General features: G+C 36.0%; 2 protein-coding genes across 9 annotated transcripts in view; one reads left to right on the top strand and one right to left on the bottom strand.

Moving 5' to 3' along the window:
- AK9 (adenylate kinase 9) overlaps positions 1-18,053 on the top strand; it is a 206,821-nt gene that overhangs the window by 71,170 nt on the left and 117,598 nt on the right. For 5 of the 8 annotated variants that reach the window (XR_008526344.2, XM_063724946.1, XM_054557985.2 and 2 more), the window contains 5 exons: positions 2,079-2,223; positions 8,632-8,727; positions 8,816-8,929; positions 11,017-11,124; positions 12,619-12,767. Coding sequence is in view for 6 of the 8 variants with exons in the window: in XM_063724946.1 (XP_063581016.1) it covers positions 2,079-2,223; positions 8,632-8,727; positions 8,816-8,929; positions 11,017-11,124; positions 12,619-12,767 (612 nt within the window). In the remaining 2 variants the exon portion in view is untranslated. Of the gene's footprint in view, positions 1-2,078; positions 2,224-8,631; positions 8,728-8,815; positions 9,299-11,016; positions 11,125-12,618; positions 12,768-18,053 lie in introns of those variants that run through there. The other 3 variants (XM_024248833.3, XM_054557989.2, XR_008526345.2) reach the window with 3 other exon arrangements.
- On the bottom strand, positions 4,221-8,582 carry LOC100455760 (elongation factor 1-alpha 1). Its single transcript, XM_009242138.4, has one exon. It carries the CDS (start codon positions 5,916-5,918, stop codon positions 4,530-4,532), a length of 1,389 nt encoding a protein of 462 aa, XP_009240413.4. The 5' UTR covers positions 5,919-8,582; the 3' UTR covers positions 4,221-4,529.

The raw sequence follows: 18,053 nt of genomic DNA, 5'->3' as shown, positions 1-18,053 counted from the left end.
ATATAATGTATAAAATATATATAATATGTATATTATATATAATGTATAAAATATATATAATATGTATATTATATATAATGTATAAAATATATATAATATGTATATTATATATAATGTATAAAATATATATAATATACATATATAGATAATATATAATACACATATATTATCTATATTTTGGTATATACATTTTTCCAACTTTAAACTAGGCTATGATGAACAAACTAGGCTATGATGAAAAACTAGGCTATGATGACAGTTTTTTAAGAAAAATCCATAAAACAGAATTGACAGTTCAAAGGATATGCATGGAATTTAGGCTTGCATATGTATTTCCAATTCCTATGCCTAATGGTTATGCTCTTATCAGCAAGCATATACATGTATATGTATATGTTTGTATATGTATATATATGAATAGTATATATAGTATATGGTGTATATGTATATGTATGAATAGTATATATAGTATATGGTGTATATGTATATGTATATACTATTATATATATATAGTATACCATACATATGTATTGATATTTTAGTTAAATAAGTTGTAACATATTCATCTGATGCAATACTATGCACATATTCATCTGATGCAATACTATGCACATATTCATCTGATGTAAAACTGAAGATGTGGATGAAGATTTATTGGCATGGAATAAAACAGTGTAAGCCTACCAAAAGAAAAGCAGAATGGGAATATAGGGATCTGTAAATATTAATTAAAGACACATAGAATCCTGTTTTTAAGATCCCAATATTCTGTATTAAATCTGTTATCTACCTGACAAGTTATATCCAGAACATAGAAATTATTCTAACACAATTTTAGGCAAAAGCTGAACATATGCTTAAAGAGAAAAAAATAAGTGAATAAGCATATATAAAGAAGTTCAAAAGTATTCGTGATTAGGGAACTGTAAATTTAATCTACAATGGGATACTTCTTCACACCCACTAGAAAATTTAAAAGCTTCACAAAACCAAGTGTTGGTGAGGATGCAAGGAAACTAACTTTCATGTCTTTCTGGTAGAGATGTAAAATAGTTCAACTGTTTTGGAAACAGTTTGATGGTTTGTTATAAAGTTATACACACACTTACCATATGGCCCAGGAATTTCACTCCTAGGTATTTACCCAAGAGAAGTGGAAACACATAACCACAAAAAGACTTCTGTACAAATGTTCATCACGGCTTTATTCATAATAACCAAAACCTAGAACACAACCCAAATGTCTATCAATAGATAAATGAATAAAAAACTGTAGTATATTCATACAATGAAATCCACTCAACAATAAAAAGGATACCCACAGTAACACTGATGAATCTCCAAAACATTCTGCTAAGGAGGGAAAACCTGAAAAAGATCACATACTATATGCTTTCATTTATATGAAATTCTAGAAAAGGTAACACTAAACTAATTTATAGCTACAGAAAGCAGAAAGTAGTTGCCAGGGGCCAGGAATGAAAGCTGGGGAAGGAGTAAGGCAGGAAAGGATTGACAACAAAGGAGCATAAGGGAATTTAGGGAGTGATGTAAAAGTTCAGGCTGGTCTTGAACTCCTGACCTCAAGGGATCCTCCTGTCTCAGCCTCCCAAAGTACTGGGATTACAAATGTTAGCCACCACACCCAGCAAATGTTCTATATCTTGATTGTGGTTTATATATATATATATATATTTGTGAAAACTCATCAAACTGTGTACTTAAGATGTATGCCTTTTATTGTATGTAAGTTATACATATAACATGGATTTAAAAAACATATATCTATGTTTTAACTTCTGTTAAGTCAAAATATATACATAATCTGAATATATATATTACATGATAAATACATGTATAGACATATATCCTACATGAAAAATATGGCTGAATTTCTATTAAAGCAAGTACTCAAAAATAGGTGAATTCTGAACATAACTCCAAATATACCTCAAGCAGTATTAATATTTTTGGAATAGAGATAGAAATATAGATAGATATACATAGATAGATGAACAATGTGTTTAATAGTCACAATAACTCCTGCTTATGTTGATTTTCTCAAATATTCTTTGCAGGTAGTCGACTATGCCCAACTTGTTCAGCCACGTTTTGATAAAGCCCGTGAAACATTAGTAGAAAATACCATAGCTGAGGCCACTGCAGCAGCAATTAAAGTTGTGAAAGAAAAGCTTCTCAGGGAACTGCAAGCTAGAAAACAAGGTGAAACATCTTTTTAAAATGTGTGTTTTAAGTTTAGGTAAAAATTAAGCCTGGCTACTTGAAAGCAAGGACTTTGTTTAACTCATCTTGGCATTCTTGGCACTTTACACATTATAGACTCTTAACAAATGGTTGAAGAATGGATGTACGTAAACCAATTCAAAAGCAGAGAAAAAACCTTTCAATTCTAGACCTCTAAGGAAATGAATCCGAAGGAGCCTCTAAATTTGGATTTCTTTCTCCAGTGGGTCTACCTTACTGGGCAGACTGCTTGATCAGGATTTACACCTTTATCTACACTAGTCATTAAAACAACAGGAAGAATCCACCTGACTCTTGTGGAGCTTGTTGTTGTTTTAGACTTATATGGCAGTCCTGATTGTGACTAAATCTTTCTATTTGGGAAAGATTAATTTAATGAAATGAAACTAGAAGAAGTCTTAGTGATCACTTAACACCCTTCTCTAATTTTATAGTTGAGAGAACTGAGGTTCATGGAGGTTGAATGGCTCCCTGGAAATCACCCAGTGGGTGGCATAGCTGAGACTTGATCCCTCATTTCCAAAGTCCTGGTGGTCTTTCTCCTGACGGTTCTGCCTCTTCCTGTGTCTCACTGACTGTTGATCACATTGCAGAATAGACAAAAAGGGGTTTTTTTTTTTCTGTTTTTCTCCAGGAAAAATGAGAGTTCTCATTTCATGGCTACTTTTGATATTCATTGATTGGTTTTTGCACACTTTGTATCTCTAGTTGGCAGTCTTGTAACTAATCATATTAGAACACATGAAAGTAGCTTAATCTAAACCTCTCCTCTTAATGGAATGCCCTTAATGCAACATTTCCTATGTACAACATGGGATCTTCCTCATTTTCAAAAATCTAAATCCAAAATCTGGGATTAGCTTCAGCAATTTTAGCTAGATTCAGTCACCACTGTTCAGAGTCCCAGAAGCTATGGCAGTGCACTGTGTGGCCATCAGTGCCTCCATTCCAAATATCCTTTTCCTAATTATGTTTTTCTGATGACAAAAGTAATAATAGCCATTCATGATGCATTTACTACAGGCTGGAGCTATGCTAACTGCATTGCATGTATTATCCTATTTAATCCTCATGACAAGTTTGCACGGTAGATGTTCTTATGGCCAATTCTAGTGGTTGAAGAAACTCAGAGGGATTATTTAAGAGTTGACAGCCAGCAAGTGATTGGGATTCAAATAAATGTGCTCTTCTTTCCTGTGTCTCTCAAGTGAGCACAGAAAATCAGAAAAAGCAGATAGAAGGAAAACTCACTCATACTTAGAACGAGAACCATTCTTGTTCTTTGCTCCTCTCTTTTTTTCTATTCATGTTTGTAATGGTTGATTGTGATCCTATGGTATACGCAAAATTACATTCACTCATTTTAAAATAATATTTCTTTCTAATTAATATGTAATTATTGTAATAAATTTTGTATTAGCTATATCTCTAAATTCATTATTTTTCCCAAATGCTGAGCCAGTGTTACAAATAACAATTACTAAATTATCCATAATTTTACTGGAGGTTTGAAATGCCGACTTTATCCTAATATTAAGTTTGTGTGTGTATGTATAAACTTCTGGAATTTCTATTCTATTGATATTTATAGTACAACTTTTAATACATAATGTAATTATCAAAGCTTTATGATACATTTTGACTCTTGTGATAATATAAATTCTCCCTCAAAACATTTTGTTTTAAATTGTTTCCTGATTATTTCTTCATTTGTTCCATGAAATGGGTGCTTATTGTTTGCCAGGAACTGTGCTAGATGTTAGGATGCTTGTAGAATTTTTGTCAAGTTCTACAACAAATCCCAATGGGAGGATTGTATTAATATTATATAATAATTTGGTAAGAATTCTCATATTTACTATTAGATCTTCTCATGCAGACATGAAATCTCCATTTTTTAGTCTAGTTTTGTCTTTCCATAATATTTGGTAGCTTTCTTCATGTATTGTCTACAGTTTTCTTTTTTTTTTTTCTCATTAAACTTTTTTAATGGGTCTCAAAATTCTGTGACAAATTTTTGGTCAAGTTGTTTCCATTAAAAAGTACTGATTTTAAAAACTAATAACTTAAAACTGCCACACGCAAAAAAGAAAACCAAAGTGGTCCACAAAACATTCTCCTTTCCTTCTGAAGGTTTTACGATGCATTGTTATCATTAACCAGTCTTTTACTACTAAACTTAAATGGCCAATTGAAACAAACAGTTCTGAGACCGTTCTTCTACCACTGATTAAGAGTGGGGTGGCAGGTATTAGGGATAATATTCATTTAGCCTTCTGAGCTTTCTGGGCAGACTTGGTGACCTTGCCAGCTCCAGCAGCCTTCTTGTCCACTGCTTTGATGACACCCACCGCAACTGTCTGTCTCATATCACGAACAGCAAAGCGACCCAAAGGTGGATAGTCTGAGAAGCTCTCAACACACATGGGCTTGCCAGGAACCATATCAACAATGGCAGCATCACCAGACTTCAAGAATTTAGGGCCATCTTCCAGCTTTTTACCAGAACGGTGATCAATCTTTTCCTTCAGCTCAGCAAACTTGCATGCAATGTGAGCCGTGTGGCAATCCAATACAGGGGCATAGCCAGCGCTAATTTGGCCTGGATGGTTCAGGATAATCACCTGAGCAGTGAAGCCAGCTGCTTCCATTGGTGGGTCATTTTTGCTGTCACCAGCAACGTTGCCACGACAAACATCCTTGACAGACACATTCTTGACATTGAAGCCCACATTGTCCCCAGGAAGGGCTTCACTCAAAGCTTCATGGTGCATTTCGACAGATTTTACTTCTGTTGTAACGTTGACTGGAGCAAAGGTGACCACCATATCGGGTTTGAGAACACCAGTCTCCACTCGGCCAACAGGAACAGTACCAATTCCACCAATTTTGTAGACATCCTGGAGAGGCAGGCGCAAGGGCTTGTCAGTTGGACGAGTTGGTGGTAGGATGCAGTCCAGAGCCTCAAGCAGCGTGGTTCCACTGGCATTGCCATCCTTACGGGTGACTTTCCATCCCTTGAACCAAGGCATGTTAGCACTTGGCTCCAGCACGTTGTCACCATTCCAACCAGAAATTGGCACAAATGCTACTGTGTCGGGGTTGTAGCCAATTTTCTTAATGTAAGTGCTGACTTCCTTAACAATTTCCTCATATCTCTTCTGGCTGTAGGGTGGCTCAGTGGAATCCATTTTGTTAACACCAACAATTAGTTGTTTCACACCCAGTGTGTAAGCCAGAAGGGCATGCTCTCGGGTCTGCCCATTCTTGGAGATACCAGCTTCAAATTCACCAACACCAGCAGCAACAATCAGGACAGCACAGTCAGCCTGAGATGTCCCTGTAATCATGTTTTTGATGAAGTCTCTGTGTCCTGGGGCATCAATGATAGTCACATAGTACTTGCCGGTCTCAAATTTCCACAAGGAGATATCAATGGTGATACCACGTTCACGCTCAGCTTTCAGTTTATCCAAGACCCAGGCATACTTGAAGGAGCCCTTTCCCATCTCAGCAGCCTCCTTCTCAAATTTTTCAATGGTTCTTTTGTCGATGCCACCACATTTATAGATCAGATGGCCAGTAGTGGTGGACTTGCCCGAATCTACGTGTCCAATGACGACAATGTTGATATGAGTCTTTTCCTTTCCCATTTTGGCTTTTAGGGATAGTTTTCACGACACCTGTGTTCTGGCGGCAAACCCGTTGCGAAAAAAGCTACAGTTTTCTTAATAAGCTTATTTCCAGATATTTTGTCATTTTATTACTAGTGAATGGGATCTTTTTATAATATTTTCTAAGTAGTTATTAACCGTATGTTGGAAAGCTATTTGATTTTCATATGTGTATTTATAACTATCCAGTTTATTAAACTTACTTTCTAGTTCTGATGGACTTTCAGTTGATTCTCTTGGGTTTTCCAAAGAGCTAATCATATAATTTGAAAAGAAGTATAGTTTAAACCCCTCTTTTTCCGATACTTACATTTATTTCCTTTCTTGACTAATTAGGTAGGTGAGCAATTCTAGAATGTCAAATAGTAGTTGTGATACTGACCATCTTTAAAGGGGTTCTGGTCAATATTTCTCCATCAGGTTATTAAGTATTTTTATCTGGAATAGATATTGATAATTGCCAAATGCAGTCAAGGTCAGTGGCTCATACCTGTAATCCCAATGCTCTGCGAAGCCAAAGTGGGAAGATCTGTTGAGGCTAAGAGTTCAAGATTAGCCTGGGCAACAAAGGGAGACATTATTTCTACCAAAAAAAAAAAAAAAATTAGTTGGGTGTGGTGGTCCACACCTGTAGACTCAGCTACTCAGGAGGCTGAGATGGGAGGATCACTTGAGCCCAGGAGGTTGAGGCTGCAGTAAGCTACGATCACATCACTACACTCCAACCTGTCTCAAAAAAAAAAAAAAGAAAGAAAAAGAAAAAAAATGAAAATTATCATATGTATTGCCAGCATCTTTCAAGATAATCATTAAGTTTTTAATCCTTTGACCTATTGATTTGATCAGTCATACTAATGTATTTTCCAACATTAAACAATTCTTATATTTCTGAAATAAACCTTACTTCGTTTTAGTTGGACTTTCAGTTGATTCTCTTGGGTTTTCCAGAGAGCTAATCATATAATTTGAAAAGAAGTATAGTTTCAACCCCCCTTTTTCCAATACTTACATTTATTTCCTTTCTTGACTAATTATGTAGGTAAGCAATTCTAGAATGTCAAATAATGGTTGTGATTTTTTTTTTCTGGCAGAGACAGGGGTCTCAGTATGAAGTCCAGACTGGTCTGTAGCTCCTGGCCTCAAGTGATCCTCCGGCCTTGGCCTCCCAAAGTGCTGCAATTACAGGCATGAGCCACTGTGCCTAGTTTCATTATTCTTATAACATTTTCTTTTTTACTTTTGTTTGTTTATTTAGGACTTTTTCCCTACATTCTTAGGTGTGACTGGTTTATAGTTGGAGGGGGTGGGAGATGTTCTCTATTTGTCAGAGTTTGCTATCATTTATTTTTTAACTTTTTACATAAATTGGGAAGCTTCTCAACATTTTCCATGCTTGAAACTATTTAAATAGCAAGGAAATTACTTCTCCGTACATGGCAATGTTGAGTTTTTGCTAGATGAGAACACAGTATTTACCTAATAAATCTGCCTCTCTTCTTTCTCAGCCTATAAACAAATAAAATAATTCAACATGGTGCCCAAGAGATTACAAAAAACAACAAAAAGACCAGCACTGAAATTGCATGCCATCCAAATGGTTATCCAGACAATCTAGAGTGAAGTTATATTTTTAGTATATTACCTTCAAAATGAAAATTAAAAATTTAAAATATCTCAGTCAACTTACAAACTGAAGCTGGAGAAATATTGGCTCAGTCTACAAAAATGGCTTGTTATTCAACCTATTTAAGGCTGGACAAAATGAATTTATTAATTCATTCAACAAATACTTGAATACCTGCTTTGTATTAGACTTTATTCTAGGCACCAGCAATACAGATGAAAACAAGACACATGAAGTCCCTGTCCTTGTGGTGCTCACATTTTAATAGACGGCAGAAGGAAAAAAAAAAAAAGCCAAGGGAACAGATGGAAAAAAAATACAACATGGTAATGGGGCAGACAGTGATTGGAGTAGGGATACTGAAGTGTTGGGATGCCCAGGGAAGACCTCTCCAAAGAGGGGACGTTTGACTGAGACCTGTACCAAGGCGGGAAGTTAGCCAGGCTCCTGGAGGAAGAACAGTGATCTGTAATGTTTCTTTCACATTAAATTCTAACATTAAATCATAGATTTTATAGCTTTCCACAAATTGCCTTCTCCCACTGGAATATAGAAATAGATGCTATCTCTCATATGCTGCAAACTTAAAAGCCTTTTTATTTTCTTTTCCAAATTCACTAATTATTCTAAATCTGACAATAGGAGTAACTCTACTTAAAATTTTAAATTGGAATTTTTGCTATTGAAGTTTGCCTCAATATATTTTTAAGAAAAATTTGTCAGTGGAGAATATTGAGGTTTTTTAACATAAAAATTACATGATTATACAGAGGATGGCAGCTAACATGGAGCAGCCTTCCTGTGTGCCAGCATTTTCCAAGTTAAGTATTTATATTCATTACCTCATTTAATCCTCACAGCAGTGCTTTCAGTTTAAAGATCCTCATTTTGCCTAGAAATTGAGACAAAAAGATCAAGTGATTTACCAAAGTCACACAGCCCTTACAGCTTATAAGTCAGAACTGAAACTCAAGTGTGTCTAACTTTGAAGCAGGGGCTTTTGGTCACTTTACCTGTTTTTCTATCCCCAACTACGTTTTGCTAACACCACCCATTGTTATATTTCAGCTGAAACAACTTTAAGAGAATTTCAAAGGCAATATGAAAAAATGGAGTTTGGAGTATTCCCAATGGAGGCAACACACTCGTCAATTGATGAAGAAGGTAAAGAAATATATTGCTGATGTTATTGACCAAATCATTCCTAATATAAATAGATTAGCTGATAAAGTATATTATTCTTTCATTGGAGGGTACATTCAAGGCTCCCAAAGGGACAGAGGCAGCTCTTTAGTGGACACCGAAGAAGCCAAAACAAAGTCAGAAAATATCCTCCATGATCAAGCTGCTAAAGTTGATAAAGATGGTAACAAAGTGAACTGCTAATCCCACGTTTGTGGATCTCCTTTTCATTTATTTCATATTTGATTATGTTTATATTTATGCTTAAAATTACCCCCAAAATTGGAAACTTCAGGAGGAAAAAAGCTAAATATTTCCTTATGGATTTAACCTGAACAACTGTAGAACAGAAGTCAATTTATTAGAATAAAGAAGAAAACATATAAATGGAGAGTCAGATACAATTAGAGCTCAAAGAAAAATGTTTGAATGTTTCCAATGTTATAAAATCATTATCATATCATAAATTCTTTTTTAAAAGCTCTCTACTTTAACGTATTGGAATCAGAGCATCTTAAGGCCACAATTTTAGCTGTGAAATTTTATCATTTACCCATTATGCTATTTATCCTTATAAAATTTTTCTATTCATATTTGAACATAAGAGCATATAGCATTACGTTATATAATAATTATATGTAATATATTATAGAATATCTGTAATATATTATAGAATAGCTATAATATATTATAGAATAGCTATAATATAAACTTTTACTTTTTTTACTTATAATGTACCATTTAATTATATGACTTCATTGGGAAATATTTTAACCCTCATTGTAAGTTACTGCACAATTTCTCTAGAATTCCTGGGGATTTCTAGGAATTACTAAATTAATAAATATGAAGCTATAGACAGAGTCAAATTGCTTTGCATAAAATTGTTCCAAATTATGTTTCCCCAGTAATATACAAAATATATGTCATTGTTTCCTCAGTATTTTCTGTTGTTTTAATTTTTACTTCAGAAATTTATATTCATATTTGTTAACCATTTATATTTCTTCTTTTTTGAGGTGACTAGTTTTGTCTTTTGCCCATTTTTCTAAATGGTTATATCAATTATATAGTCTCTGTATAAACTTTCTATATTAGTCTCTTATTTTTCATATATTTTACAAATTGAGTGGTTTGTCTTCTAAGTCAGCTTGCTGTTTTTGAAGTAAAGGTATTTTTCACATTTTTGCAGTCAAATCATTATTTTCTCTTTGTTGCTTTCTTCCTTCACTTTTAGGCTTAAAAAGTCTTCCTCTCAATCAGGCATTTATATATATATTAAATGTCTGAGAGGATAGATTATTATTATATCTAAATGTCTGATTGAGAGGATTGATTGATTATATCATATATAATTCTATAAATGTTCAATTTATAATATATAATTATTATACAAATGAGAGGAAGACATTTTTATATATAAATAATTGAGCGGACATATATAAATAATAGTTTTATATACATAAATTTATATGTATTTGTATAAATTTTTATATAAATATATATTTGTGTAAGTTTATATATATAAACTTATAATGTGGTTTTTTAATTCAGTTTTAAAGTGCATCTATCATTTATTTTGTTAAATAATGTAGAGCTGATTTTTTGTTTAGTTTCTCCTACTAATTCAGACAGATGTGCTTGCCTGCTGTTTATTTAAAGCCTAGTAAGAATTGAGCAGGGCACTGTCAGAAACTCACGTATGGCACTCCTCCTCTCTTAACACACACAGCCTTCACAGAACGACCCCACCCCCTGTACATTAAATTTTTGACCATCAGATGGTAGCTGACAGCCTCATCTTTGCTGCTGTGGAGTTCCCAACTCCAATCCACAAAGAAAGCCCTGCCCCAAGACTGTCTGCTCCATCTTTGGGGGAGGCAGTCCAAGTTAGAAGCAGGCAGCAGTACCTCTATCCACTGCTGGAAGGATGCCAATATTGCCAGTATCCATGGGTAAGAAGGCATTCTTCTGCCCTGTGTCTCTGAGGTAAGCATAGCATTGACCTCTAGGAGTCAAGAGGGTGTTACTTGCCTCAGGAAGGGCCCTGTTGATTGTTTTTTTCTATTTAGATCCATTGGCATTATAATAAACTGAAATTAACCCTGGTTTTGTTATTATGTTCATTATCTGCTGCTAGATATATTTACCCATTTAAATGTTAGGGTTGTTATTTTAATTAAAAATTGGGAATGTGAGTCCTGGTTCCCTAGGCTTATATTACAATCTTCCTTGGGAATCACCTACTTTTTTTTTAATACTGTTCTTTAGGCATTCACAAAGTTTTATTCACAGATGGAAAAGAAACTGGTGAAACATCCACATTTAAAAGGCATTCTCAAGATGCTAGTCAAGATGTAAAGTTGTATTCAGATACAGGTAAATTAATGTTTGTATAATTTGATTCTTTTAGATTGTGGTTCTAAAAAACACAAGTAGTTCCCTCAGAATTTAGAAGAAGAAATGTGTGATTTTTTAAAAAAATAAAAGCATAATTAATACTCAAGTACTCTATTTTAATGGCTACTCTATTATGTTGGACATGCAAGAACATTGAAAAACTAATACATGATATGTTGTTTTGGTGAAAAAGAATGTTGGGAAGACAGGCAATCTATCTTTCTGCTCTGCCATCCCTGGCACACAGCTACTATAATAAGCCACAAGATGGCTGCTGGAGCTCCAGCTATCGCATCAGTGTACCTAGCAGGAACACTGAAAAGGGAAAGGAAAAGGAAAGGAAAAGACAAAAACTGGCACTTAGCTGAGTCAGCCAAGTGTGAGGAGCACATGTGCATGTGAGTGCACACACACATACATGTGCACACACACACAAACTCTGCTTGCCTCTTGTTGGCTGTCCAAGCTATAAGGGAAGTTGAGAGAGATAGTTTTTCAGCGGGGCACACTGCTAGCCTTGACAAAATCAGGGTTGCTGTATGAAGGAAGAGGCAAATGGATATTGGGTGGACAATTAGCGGCTTCTAGCACATTTCGCATCTTTGCCTGGCTGTTTCTGCTTCACTATGCACCCACTCCCATGGGCACAGTAAGATCACGGGTTCTTGACTTTTCTGCTCTGGCTTTCCAGGAACTGTGAGTCTTTTGATCCCTGAGAACACTTTCAGTCAGGGAGGGCAGCAGGCAACTGCTTTTGAAGACCCTTTGGGATTTTTCTGGGTTGGGATCAGTCTGGCTCCAGCTAGAGATCCTGACAGATGGAGCTCTGAGGCAGAGGCTCAGAAGCTTGACTGCAAATGCAGAATCCAAGGAGTCAGGTGAAACTGCCAAACTCCTATCTCGTTAGAGTAGCAGATGAACAAACATTTACATCATGATGCAGAGTGAGAGCCAACTCAGCCATGCAAGGACACACTTCACACCAAAAAGGACAAGAATCAAGTGTAACACTTGAAACACCAGGCTATGCCACCTTTTCTCCATCCCCTCCAACTTGCCTACCTCTTGTCCCTTCACTGTCCCTTGTAGTCTCATGCTAGTAACTGGAAGTATTCATCTTGTTTTTTGACTCATTCCCTGGATGCTTGTGCTTTCACTTGACTCCTGGAATCCTCTGGCCCCTACATTTCTTCCCTGGTTTTGACTCCTGCCAGACATGACTTTCTTCTTGCCTCTTTCACTTTCATTCTGCTGTACTGGCTTTAAGTCACTTCTCTGAGAGTTTGCAGTGCTGTGATTCCTGACCTAACATTTCCTCTCCAGAGTCTTATTTCTCCCTCCTTCCAACATGTGCTGCAGTGACATGAAAATAATACTTTCTTGGGTCAGATATTATCAATCATGTTTTATTGCAAGTAGTATTGTCCACTAAAATTATTAATGGCATTAATTTATCAGCTTATTTTACTTTAGCCCCAACAGAAGACTCGATAGAAGAGGTAACTGCAGATCATCCAGAGGTTGTGTCCATGATTGAAGAAACTATAAAAATGTCACAGGATATAAACTTTGAACAACCATATGAAAAACATGCTGAAATCTTACAGGAAGTCCTTGGAGAGGTAAAAAATCTAGCTGGATAATTCTTATCAGTGACTTAACTATTACTGAGAAAATGTTAATCTAGTATGTGTATAATTATTTTAGAGTCTTATGGTGTTGAAATTTGTAGCCTTCAAATTCATGTACATTGTGTAGTCAGCATTGTTAAGTGCGAAGTACCCCAGTGAACAACTACTGATGCTGTTTGGTAAATTTTCAATTATAAACAAAATTATGTAATGTAACTTTACGCTTTGAAATTAATTCTTCCTTAAATTTGATTGTCTTTGATTCAGTTCAGTTAGTTAAAAGATGATGCATATTGGTACTAGGTACCAAAGTTATATGTTTCATCTATGAACTAATTAGTTATAAGCCAAGACAAATTTTGACCCCTGGTTAATTAATTTCATCCAACCAACTTGAACATGTGTTCATAGGGGAGAGGAGTGGACACACACGTGCTGTTCCAGTCTAAAGGGGAAAAAAATCCTCAAATGCTATCTATCAATGGCACATCAGAAGGCCTATTGTTTGTTTATAAAGAACAGGATATTCATGTGGGTCTGTTTTGTACAAAGATCTTAAGTAAACATTCAGAGCAAAAGTCAAAAGCAGAACTAATCTTTTAGGCCCTCGATGAACTTCTGTATATCTCTGTGATTTAACTTAAAATTACTATGTGAAAAAAATATATATGATGTTAGAGTATGGAACCTCTTTGTAACACCATTTGTAACCACCATTGGGTGGTTTCCTCAAGTCCCCGGCTCTACCAGCCTCTCTGACTCTCGGGTTCTCGTGGCTCCCTTTGAGCTTCCCATACAGACTTTTCAAAGTTTTCTGCATACCTATCTTCAGGTTGTTCTATCATCTGTTTAGTCCTTCAGAAATATTATGAGTCCCTACTATCTGCCCTTTACTGTGTTAGATACCAGGAATCTGAAGATGAATTAAACACAGCCCTTTCCTTTAAGGAGCTATCCATCAGGTGGGGAAGACGGAACTGACATGTAAGCCAATAATTGAGTTAATCATGTGCTAGTGGCAGATAGATGTGTATGAAGTGTAGGAATTCCATGAAGGTCAGAGCCGTCATCTCTGCCTGGGAGGTAAGAGAAATCATCCCAGAGGAGATCTGCAAGTGAGGGGCATGTTTGGGACTGTGGAATTTCCATATTTGTCCTTGAGTGAAATTTTTCTCCATTCTCTTCAGAGTTTATTCTGGAGGATATAAATCTACAAGGAATCCTGCACTTCTGATATAGGAATATGTATAGTATTAGATGGTAAACTGTAGCTCTGGGACTGTAGTTTAAATCGTATGAGATTTTAACACCCAAGCTCATATCAGGTTGTCATTTCTCAAAAGACCAGAGACCTGTGCAGGAGACAGTTTTACCTGTCATCAATTCTACGATCTTTATGATTAGAAGAACTATTTTTCATAAACAACTAGAGATATGCTCCTTTGAGATGGGCCTGTACAAGTCATATGCCCATGTTGTTTTGGGGTTTTGGGGGTTTTGTTTTTATTTTTTAAATTGGATTGTTTCTTTTTTGATTCATGTTTTGTTTATGTATTCTGAGTATGAGCTCTTTGTTGAATATTTTGCAATTATCTTTACAAATATCTTCTGTCTTGAATAATAGGAGTTAATTTTAATGAAATCAAATTTATTAATTTTTCCTTTCATAGTTAGTGCTTTTCATCTTCTGTTTCAGAAATATTTGCCTACCCAAAATCAGGAAGATATTCTCCTAGGTTTTCTTCTGGAAACCTTGCTTTATCTTTCATATTTGGATCTAAGGTCCATTTGAAACTAATTTTTGTGTATCAGAAACAATATTCAAATGGCCAATATACATATAAAAAGGTACTTAACATCACTAATCATTGACCACAATGTCATCAAGTTTTATTTTTTTTTCAAGGTAGATAACTAGTTGCTCTAACACCACTTATTGAAAAGACCATCCGTTCTCCACTATCATATATCAAGTGGCCATATATGTGTAGTCCCTTTATAGACTCTTCGTTCTGTTCCATTAGTCTGTTTGTTTGTCTGTGCCAGAGCCACATGTCTTAACGACTGTAGTTTTTTTTTTTTTTTTTTTGAGCCAGAGTCTCACTCTGTCACCCAGGCTGGAGTGCAGTGGTGTGATCTCAGCTCACTGCAACCTCCACCTCACAGGTTCAAGCGATTCTCTTGCCTCAGACTCCCAAGTACCTGGGACTGCAGGTGTATGCCACCATGCCTGGCTAATTTTTTGTATTTTTTTAGTAAAGACAGAATTTCACCATGTTGGCCAATGTGGTCTAGAAGTCCTGACCTCAAGTGATCTATCTGCCTTGGCCTCCCAAAGTGCTGGGATTACGGGCATGATCCACCATGCCTGTTCCTGCTGTAGCTTTATAATAAATCATGACATCTGAGAGGGTGAATCCTTCAACACCCTATTTCTCCTGTCATTGTATCCTTCTCTGTGTCATACGTTATGTTTTCTTCTGCTTCTTTAAGATTATCTTAGCTATTATAGGTCCTTTTTACTTCCACATAAATTTTAGAATGAGCTACTGAATTTTCACACACACACACACACACACACACACACACACACACACACACACACACACACACCCCTCTGCTGGGATTTTGATCGGGTTGCATTGTATCTATTAGATAAATTTGGTTAAGACTATCATCTTTACAATATTGAGTCTTATAATCCATGAACATAAAATATTTGTACAGCCATCCCTCAGTACCCTCAGTGGATATCCTCAGTGGATTATTTCCATGACCCTCACAGATACCAGAATCCATGAATGTTCAAGTTCCTTGTATAAAATGGCATGGTATTTGCATATAACCTATGCACATCCTTCCATATACTTTAAATCATCTTTAGATTATTTATAATGCCTAATACAATGTAAATGGTATGTAAATAGTTGTTTACACTATATTGTTTAGGGAATAATGACAAGAAAAACAAGTCTGCACATGTTTAGTACAGACATGACCATCTTTTTTTTTCCCAAATGTTTTATATCCATGGTTGGTTGAATGCACAGATGCAGAGCCCATGGATACAGAAGACTGACTATAATTAATTTAGGTCTTCTTTGATTTTTCCCAGCATTGTTCTGTAATTTTCAAGATAAAGGTCTTCAGTGTCCGTCATTAGGTTTATTTTTTATTTTTAGGTATTTGATGTATTTTGATGCTACTATAAATGATATTAGGGTTTTATTTTATTTTCTAATTGTTACTGCAACCATTTTTTATCCCATTTTAAAAATTGTGCCTCCCATTAAATTGTTTTTTGTCTGAAGCTCACAGCCCATGTATAGAATAGATATGACTGATGCACTTGGACCTAATGTATGATTCAGTCCAGGGAAAGCAAATAGGTTATATTTTACTTGCAAATGGATCAGTTAAGCATTTTTTAAATAATTTTTTAGAATTATAGTTTAACAGTATTTTAAAGCCTTAAAAATATAGAAATAATGATAGATATTGTTTCTACCAAAGGAAGAGAAGAGTCACTCCCTTGCCACGGAGAATGCACAGAAATTATTTTGTTCATACCAAACCATTTGCACTTCTCCCTGTTCTCTGCCTTGACCGGCTACGGAGCACCCAAGGGAAGCAGAGACAGAGGGACGTGGGACCTTACTCTACAGCAGCTGTGTTTTCTGCTTCTGCTCTGAGCACTTTTGTTGAGTGAAGCTGTTACACTGGCTATATGAAAGGTACTTGCCCAATACCTAACAGAAAAACAGTAGCAACCTCTAGGGAGATGGGCCTTTTGTGTCAAACCTGCCACTCTGTGTTTTGCAGTTGAAGCTCATGACCTGTTATCCAACTGCACGTCTAACCACAGCCTGTTCTTTTATCTCTGCACCCTTCTGTGTCATTAACATGATTTGCTCTGCTTCTCTGTCTACATGGTTTCCCTCTAACATCTGTACCTATCTGTTCTTGTTCATTTCTGTGTACTTGGCACCATGTACTTGGCACCTTTGTATCTGTGTACTTGGCACTGTCGTTGTGTCTTTCTGTGCCTCCTACATCTCTCTGGGTCATGTCCTATTTCCTCTGCTTCCCCTAGTCTCAGTCTCCTATCTATCTGTTTATCTATCTATCTATCTATCTATCTATTCACAAGTGATAAAATATAAAGTAAACATAAAATAGTGTAGAGTAAGGGAGTCCAGAAATAGTATGTTTAAATGCAGAAAAAGTAAATATTTTAAGTTAAAATCACAGGAGGATAGAAGAATGAGTAATGTATAAAAATGTTACACCATTTTTGTCAAAAGGAAGTGCCACTTTAATTTTATTTGATCAAACTCTTGAGAGTTTGATTTCCATGATTCTCTCTAGTGACAGCCGGACTGGACATAGACCACATGTAAAGGCTTCTCAGGGGCCCTTGTCCTCACCACTCTCCCAACAAGCACAGTCCCCAGCCTCAGAGCCTCCTCATCCCTCTGCCTGGTCACATACTCTGGAATTCTTTGGAATATGAAATCCTGGGGAAGGTTTTCACCTTCTCCCCACAGTTATCCCAACTAAGGAATCACCTCAATACATTCCCAAAGTAAAGCTGTGTGGCTGATTCATCCAAAACTTGCATCCTCAGGTACCCAAGTCCTCATCCCTCAAACCTTTCCTCACCTCAGCTTTGAATGTTCCTGAACTTGAGCAACTTGGGCTACTTCAACAACAGTAGCATCTCTCCTTTCAAGCCACCTCTTTTCCTGAAGCCATGGGAGATGCCCATCATGTTTCATTTCTCTCTTTCTTACTCCAGAATTGCTCAGTATTTGCTCTTTATCCATTTGCATCAGAATCATGTGGGATAAACTGAAATCAGAATGACATCTAACGCATTCAGCTCTGCCACACAAACTTCTCCAAAAAAGGAGCTTGGAGATCCTGGCTCCCTTCTCATAGTGGGGATGAAAAAAAAATAGCAAGAAAAAACTCAAATGAATATCTCAATAAATTATCTTGTCACATTAAAGATAGCAGAATACCTTATTAACATGACAAATGAGTTTGGCTTCAGGCTGCAGACCATATAACCTTAAAGTCAGAAATAAGACAATGATACTCCTATCACACTTATTTATTTTTTTAGGAGATGGGGCCTTGCTATGTTGCCCAGACTGTTCTCAAACTCCTGGGCTCAAGTGATCCTCACACCTCAGCCTCTCAAGAAGCTGGGACTACTTGCCACCATGCCCATCTGCTGTCACACCCATTCTTAATGATTTATAGAAATTTTAG

Source organism: Pongo abelii, chromosome 5, assembly GCF_028885655.2.
Source record: "Pongo abelii isolate AG06213 chromosome 5, NHGRI_mPonAbe1-v2.0_pri, whole genome shotgun sequence".
NCBI classification, from domain to species: Eukaryota; Metazoa; Chordata; class Mammalia; order Primates; family Hominidae; genus Pongo; species Pongo abelii.
The sequence above is the reverse complement of the archived record's forward strand: the minus strand, read 5'-3'. Positions and strand labels throughout refer to the sequence as shown.

What these genes read in the sequence shown, in the direction of transcription:
- LOC100455760 (XM_009242138.4), bottom strand. Translation starts at nt 5,918, where the DNA reads ATGGGAAAGGAAAAGACTCATATCAACATTGTCGTCATTGGACACGTA.